Genomic DNA, 7,976 nt, shown 5'->3' on the forward strand with positions numbered 1-7,976 from the left:
GTCATGAAATTTTCCTATTGCACTGAGAATTAATAGTTTCGCTTAGCGAGATTCATCACAATTTGATTCAGCATTTGTCGCCCATAATGATGCATAGGGCCTAGGGAGTTTTTTGCTACGAAATTGTAAAGGATGGACTTTGCATTGAACGAGATTTAGTGGATTAATGAGAAATTTATTAACCTTTGAGCATTAATCATTAATTGATTATCTCTACAAGATTACATGGTCAAAGATCTATTGTGGTAATTAGGATTAGATTCTCTACAAAACACTTCCTATATGTGGAATTGGCATAACTCGAGAATGCTTGTAATCCTTGAACTTTCATTTTGCAACTGTCGTTTCAAGGTCATAAAGCCTATAAACAAACTTATTCATGTAATCTTGTAGGAATAATCTTATTCAAGTAATGTTCAAAAAATTACAAATAATTAATGCTCGTTTGCTTTAATAAGGGCGTCTAGCCTATAAATAAGGATAATAATCTATGCTAAAAATTATCTCAAATACCAGTAATCTTGAGAGATACTAGAAATTAAGTGTGAGATATTAGAAGTATGTCTAGAAATGGTAAAACATCTGTTGTGGGAATTTGGACGGGATTGATGATACTATGTCTAGTTGTGGGGGAGACAAGTGCAATTTCATGTAGCTTGAAATGTGCTTTGAGATGTGGTTTTATTTTCTTGAATTGCATCGAGCAGTGTGAAATAGACGAAAAATGCACCAGTAGCAGTAGTGTTGTCTCTACCGTCGCCAGTAGATGTGCTTTCACCTGTACAAAAGAAAAATGCGTCAAATTTGCACCCAGTAAGAAATGGAAACAACCTAAATCCTCGTCTCTTTGTCCATACATATATACATCATTTTCTTTGAATTAACATACATGCATGATATATTGTTAACACAAAACCTTGCTTTTGAATCATATCTAGTGTGGTCAATGTATCCCTGGAACAAGGATTCCCTCCTCTAACGCAAAATGAGGCCCACCACGACTCCCATGTTGATAATTTGATTAGTTTATTTTGTAGATTTCAATGTGTAAATCATTCATGCAAAGAGAAGAATAGGTTGATCGAATGTCAATAACTGCTTAGTGGAATTAAATTTGTGACAAAAATTTGGACGTGAGAATTTTAACCGTACATTTTTCTCAAGGCCAATGTGATTTGTTCAAATGCCAACCGATCTCTGATGATTCTTTGCATGATGAGTTACACAATGGGGCCTTAAAGGTTCAGATCACTAACATGAGACCCATAGTGATCTCCATTTTATTACAGAGGAAGGATGGCTAGAGGAGGAACCCTTGTCCCAAAAGTTGCATAGTATTGTAAACGAACCACGGTAGTCGAGCTCAACTCGTATTTGACTTGCTGAAAGATTATGCATCAGATCATGCTTTAACATGTGTTGAATATATAAAATATTATAGATTATGAGATATAGACAATTTTTTAGAATGTCTCAAAAAGGTAACAGGAGCAATAAAGTGGGACAGAGGGTTACTTTTTGTAAGCTCAACTTGATAAATTGATACTGTGTAAAAAGACAAAACTACTCAGCTCAATTAGTGAGTAGTGACCGGTATATATAGAACTCGTGTAAGATCGCGCACGTGGCTCATAATCAAAGCATCCATGAATATATTTTTAACGCTCGTTATACTTTCAAACCAAGTTTAATTGAACAACTCAATACTTAGATCGACTCAACTTGTTTCCAACCATATAATGGTATTTGTTTTTGCTTTCAATCAATGGGAATCTTTTGTTGAATTCTGGGACTGATTTGTGGTTTCCTAACATTCATGTATATATTGGTGCAATTTTTTCATACTTATGTTTCAGATTCGAAGGAAATTGAAGTCTGTGCTCAAAGTTGCGCCGATGACTGTCACTTCAAAGAGTATTAGTGATTCCTAATTACTGAGAAAATCTGTAATATATGGAGAGGTAGTGATAAACCTCAATATATAAAAAATGATGCTTGATCTCAATTAAAAAAAATTGATTAGTATTTGATCGTTATCGGCCACAAAACTGGAGACCAAAACACGAGGAAATGGGCCAGTGTTGGTGTTCAGCACGTTGCTGTGCCGTCCAATGGTGACCACCCCAAGCCCACCACATGCATGGACAGAAGTGAGAATTACTTCCTATTTGAAGATTCTTCCAATGATTGTTCATGCAGACAACTTACAACTGCAAATTAATAGAGCGGTTCGTGAACTGTGTTCGATACTCGACTCGATAAAGACTCGTTTGAGTTTGATTCGGATACTAAATAAACCGAACCTGAGCCTTAATTTCGAGTTCGAACATGTTCAACTTTCTATTTTTGACTCGTTAAGGCTCGTGAATAAGTTTGAGTTCGACTCAAATTCAAGCAAGCTCAGCTTGTCAATTTTTCATTGAGCTCGAATTTGCTTAAAGACTTAACGAACAAACCTGAACATTCTAAAGATCGACTCGATTCGGCTCGTTTATAGCCATAACAAATAAAGTTGCTCAAGCATTATGAAACACTGATTTACATGAAACTGTGATCTACTGTCATTCTAAAATCACAATAATGACTCTAATTTTCTCAAACAATATATGTTGATTGAACTTTACTATTTAATATGTTATCAACTAAAATTTTCGTGTAAATGATGGCAAGTTGAGTCCTAACAATTAATCGTCAAGTTTACATATGGGGCCGGGGTGGACCTCCATAGAATTGCACATCAACGTTTTGGCGTTTCCTTAAGTTTGGTCTCTCCAGGTTCTCCCGTTTGTAGCCAAACCACTAGCATTCTGCCTGAAACCATGTTTTTTATGAACCATCCTCAATAAAATAAACATGCTTGGAGGCTATTTTTTTTTTTTTTTTTTTAACTGGCGCCCTCAAAGCATGTTTATTGCATACGTGTAGACTCGCAACACACATTCTGAATATTCAGGGCTGGCCCGGGATAAGCCCCGCAAGCCTTCGGGCTTGGGCAACCTCCGGGTTGGGGCAACCAAAAAAAAAAAAATTAAGTAACATATATAGCAAAAAAAGTTTCCCATCGTAGCTTAGATGGTTGCCTTGGTGCTTTGGTCAATCCAAGTTGAAAAAGGTTTACGTAGGCAGAGTTCAATTCCTTTCATTTCTTTTCTTTTTTCCCTTCTCCACTTTTGATCTATATTTTGTTTTTTCTCCTAATGCATAATATTGTGAAAATTAAATTATTTTTTTTAGAAATTTTCTATTTAACAAACACAACAATAATGTATAAGTGATATGTTCTTACATTTGATTAAAAAAAGTCATAGCTAAAACAAATTGAGCGAGCTAATACGGTTTTTATTTTTACCTTCAAACTACCATTTCGCAAGAGTGATTAAAGAGATTGACTATAATCTCTATTGAAAATGTGGTGTCGTTAAAGAGCATTTTTAGGCATTTGGACTTTACGCTTTTTGAGGCAGGTCATTCTCCTTACATATATCAACTAAAAAATCTAAGTAAAAATCAAAAGTTAGCGTAATGGGTCCCGAGTTATTAGATAAGTAAAATACGATAACTCAATTGAAAATTTTGCTTCAAAAAATGTAAGGAGAATTAATTTTCTTTGAATCGGATCGTGCTAATCATAAAACACTAGAACCGGGGTTTACATTTTGACGTTGAATTATTTTTTTTATGTTATTCTAGCTAAAATAACAATATAGTAATTTTTTTTTTGTACTTGTATTTTTTTTTTTGTACGACTTAATTGTAAATGGGCAACAAAGCATGAAGTTGGGCTAGGACAATCCAAATGTCGGGACCGACACTGTGAATATTGCACAGCTTAATGTCAGATAAATGATACTCCAGATGGGATGACGGAAGAGAAGTTACTATGAATGCGACGATGGAAGAGAAGTTACAAAAACCCAAAATAAAAAGGTTGAAAAATTGTCATCCGTGTTGCCATGAACAATTGGAAAGTATTTTAAGGATACGGCGGACGCGAGGCAAATGTCAGAGTAACGGCAAATGTCAGAGTAACTATGCACTTTTTAACAGAAAAAATATATATTTAACTTAAAAAATGTCCCGAACTGGTTTTATTAGCTCAAAACTGAAAAGGAAAAAAGAGTTTGGAGCACATATATAACGAAGATACACTGTCCCTTTAAAACTAGACATAAATTTCCTTTTCCAATGCCAAAAATGATGCTCTCCACCTTATGTCTATTGGGAAGTGAAATAGCTAGCTAGACTGAGGAAACTACAACAAAAGAAACTCCAACCGGTTTGGCTGAGCATACACGAGCTAGTTAATAAGTGTTCGTCTTTTATAACGTCGCATATTCAAACTTTACAGAAGTCGAACATTCTAAACCTAGGGGCCAGAACCGAAGGGATGTTTGGCCAGTGATCATCAACTTGAAGAACCGGAATTAATCGAGGTGTGCGCAAGCAGACTCGGACGTACGATTGGTTATTAAAAAAAATGTTTAGGGCACATGCCAATAATTAGTTTGGGCGTTATTTACTGCCTCAGCCCTCAAGTGCAAAGACAGTTATGCCCCTTGTAACACTGCTGTTCAATTGATTGGAACCTGTGCATATTTTGCCTCCTGGTTCAAGGTGCAGTCAGTCACATTTAAAAGGAATGGAAAAAGTGGTTTGTCTTAAACTTTTCAGTAGGAATTTGCTTCATGCGATTGTGCCGCTAACACTGCTTTTCAGTTCAAATTAGTTTAGTCCCTCTCCTGATCCCTCCACAAGTGATTGGCCCTGAACTTGACTTTGTTGTTAATTTCATGGTAATGACAACTTTAACTTAATGGTCAAACACCTAGGCGAATAGCATGATAGGGGATTGATTACCCCAACTCAATAATACAGTACTATTGTCCTAGGCATGGTTATCATTTTTTTGGGGGGGAAGATGCTCCTTAGCCAATTAACAAAGATACAAATACAAATGCACGTGAGGTATCTATAAAGTCTAAAGGCCGAAAATTAATTTAGGCCCCACTCCGCTAATCAAAGAAGTTGTTTTTTAAGTAACGGTACCTGTGATAGAAGTTTGTTTTTGCCGCTGAGGCACCGTTACTTTGTTTTTGGTGGGTAATAAGTGAAGAGAAAATTTATTAGAGACGTACCGAGATATATGAATGGTTTTAGAAATCCCAAGTGAACAAAGCTGGACCGAGATTTTAAGGGTGGTTCTACAAATCCCAAGTGAACAAAGCCAGACCCAGATTCCTCTTCCATTGCATATTAATGTGGAGTCTACGATAAAATGAACAAGTTCCACATCAATATATTGAAGATGTATTGCGATAGAGAGGTGATTCTGAAATATCACGTGGCGGTGATGTAATGACACTGAATAATTTCTCCAAAAGGCCCCATAGCCTTATGTATCATATCACCAATTGCCCAAAAGGAGGCAATAGCACATGGGCTTCTGGCAAATATAGGATGAAACTAGTGAATAAACAAAAGTTGGCAGCTGGCACATGCTATGCGAATTAAACCAATATTAAATATACTTACTTACATGTGTACTAATATTTGTAGCAATATATAATTTTGTTTCTGATATTTTTGGTTTTTAAAATTTTTTTTGTTAGATTTGCCTTGCATTTTATAGATTAATCATTAGTCTTGACGAGATGATCAATCTAAAAGGTAAAAAACAAAAAAATTACATCCAATTAAAAGCCAAAAAAAGTTCATGAGATTCAGACTCACTAATCAACAAATATGCCCAAATTCAGAGATAACCCCAACGTACAGGTGAGCCTATACTTGCTTGAAATTAAGCCTTCTCAGAAATGAGAACAATTGGATGAAAATCTACCAAAAGCAAAGAAGAGTGAACGAACCTTCATCAGGCCAGTCCAAGTAGCGACCTTGCAGAGAAAAACACCATGATCAGCAGTACTGAAACACCAATATCGCTTTTGTGTTGACCTCAAACAACGTTTTGAAGTCGAAATTTTTCTTTTGATTTTCCCTTTTTCTTAAGATAGACTATTGTTTGACGTGAGTTCATGTTGGAAGAACATGTAGTCCAGCTTTGGACTGCATATGTGCGGTCTGAGTGATCACAACCGTCGGGTAGTGTTTTTAATGGTCAAAATTTATTTTCAATCTTTTCCCGATAATAAAAAGACTTTTATCGGTAAAAGATTTAACAAATCTGAACCATTGATTGTCAATATAAATAGTTCAAATTGAACAAATAGTTCAAATTGAACCGCACATTCTTTTATGCAGTTGAAGAGAAGCCGGATCCTGCATGTTGGAAATACATTTTTTCTCAATGTTCTTTCCCTTCTTGATTGATACACAGGTACGAACAACAATATTGTTGAAGAAATTAATATACTGTCAGAGAAAAATTGGTAAAACCCTTGATATTGATATTTGATGGTCCAAAAAGGACAGAATAGCTTAGGGGTCCTGGACTATTTTGCCAAATTGAGAACGAAAAACAATTGCAAAAAGAAAAAGAATTCCGGAAACGATGCAAAATTCTAGACAAATATTGTTTGTACCATTCTATTAGGGCTACTCACGGTCTGGATCGGATCGAATCGGATTCCTAAGAATATTCTGAGAACCGAATCGCGAGCCATGGTTCTTAGAAAATGCAATCTGTGTCCCGATCATCAAAAATCCTACTGTTCGGTTCCAATCCAATCCATAAGTCACAGATCGGTGGTTTTATCCACAGATTACCAAGAAATTTTTGCGGAATTAAAGTTTCAGATTTCTAATATTATATTGATACACACATTTGATCATGTAAAATGCTTACCAACATAAATATTTCTCTCCCTCTTTTCCCACACTTATGCAAATGCTAAATAGTCAGAGCCACACAATTGAGCTACTGCCCAACTTCCCATTTATTTCCCAGCCAGAGCCACACCATATGGATACACGCTTTAGTACTTTACCCCCTTAGTTTTATATGGATACACAATACCATATTTAGGTAAAATAATAATTTCGTGCACAAGATTACTGAATTAATTTAAATACCGGAATGAAATAACTTCAAGGGCCTAACTACCTAAATGGTCCTTACAAAATACAAGTTGTGTCAATTTCATCCCTGCAAAATTTTTTGTTTCAATTTCATCCTTACGTTTTTAGAATCAATTCAATGTTGTCCTTGCCGTCATATCCCTAACGGCAGAACCCCCTCCGTCCATACCTACCTGGCCCACACACTTTTCCCCCCAAAACCCACCCACTCCCGGACCATTGTAAGCCATGCTTGAATGGTTGTTTTTCTAAGACATGCTTGACTTGTTTTTTTTGTAAGGCATGACTGATTCTTTTTGGATGTTAGTTTTTAATGGAATGACAGTGGCATGCTTTGGCTCAATTGGCTTGTCATTAGTTGTAACTGTATTCTTGCAAATTATAGAATTCATTTTGCATTGTGATGTAGTAGCCAAAGAGGAGGTGGTTCTACTAATAGGTAATTTCGTAAATAACTGACCGAGGAATTTGGCTTTGGGCCCACTTGGGTTCGATCCGAAATGGGTGGGTTTTGGGGGGAAAAGTGTGTGGGCCAGGTAGGGGTGGACGGAGGGGGTTCTGCCGTTAGGGATATGACGGCAAGGACAACATTGAATTGATTCTAAAAACGTAAGGATGAAATTGAAACAAAAAAAATTTGCAGGGACAAAATTGACACAACTTGTATTTTGTAAGGACCATTTAGGTAGTTAGGCCTAACTTCAAGTATTAAATTCCTAAGAATTTGATTCTTAGGCCATCCACAACGGTATAATCAAAAAAGAATAATCAAAAGTTGACACATCAGCTTTTGATTATTCACTTAAGAGGTTGCTAAGCTTAACAATGTTAAGCTTCACTATGGTCACTTTCAGTCCATAATCAAAATATGGGGTCCACTACAATTTCATTCTCTCTCTCCCCTGTTTCCCGTCATTTACTTCCCTCCATTTACGTTTTTT

At 36.1% G+C, this 7,976-nt stretch overlaps 1 protein-coding gene across 1 annotated transcript; it reads left to right on the plus strand.

Annotated features, from left to right (window-relative positions):
• Positions 1-502: 502 nt before the first annotated feature.
• On the plus strand, positions 503-2,014 carry LOC131312351 (uncharacterized). The gene is made up of 2 exons (XM_058340049.1): positions 503-813; positions 1,857-2,014. The coding sequence occupies exons 1-2, from the start codon at positions 561-563 to the stop codon at positions 1,919-1,921; spliced, it is 318 nt and encodes a 105-aa protein (XP_058196032.1). The 5' UTR covers positions 503-560; the 3' UTR covers positions 1,922-2,014.
• Positions 2,015-7,976: the final 5,962 nt, after the last annotated feature.

Source organism: Rhododendron vialii, chromosome 13a, assembly GCF_030253575.1.
Source record: "Rhododendron vialii isolate Sample 1 chromosome 13a, ASM3025357v1".
Classification (NCBI taxonomy): Eukaryota; Viridiplantae; Streptophyta; class Magnoliopsida; order Ericales; family Ericaceae; genus Rhododendron; species Rhododendron vialii.

Coding starts and splice junctions, on each gene's coding strand:
- LOC131312351 (XM_058340049.1), top strand. CDS start 561: ATGTCTAGAAATGGTAAAACATCTGTTGTGGGAATTTGGACGGGATTG. Junction 814..1,856: donor ATGCGTCAAATTTGCACCCA/GTAAGAAATGGA, acceptor CTTATGTTTCAG/ATTCGAAGGAAATTGAAGTC.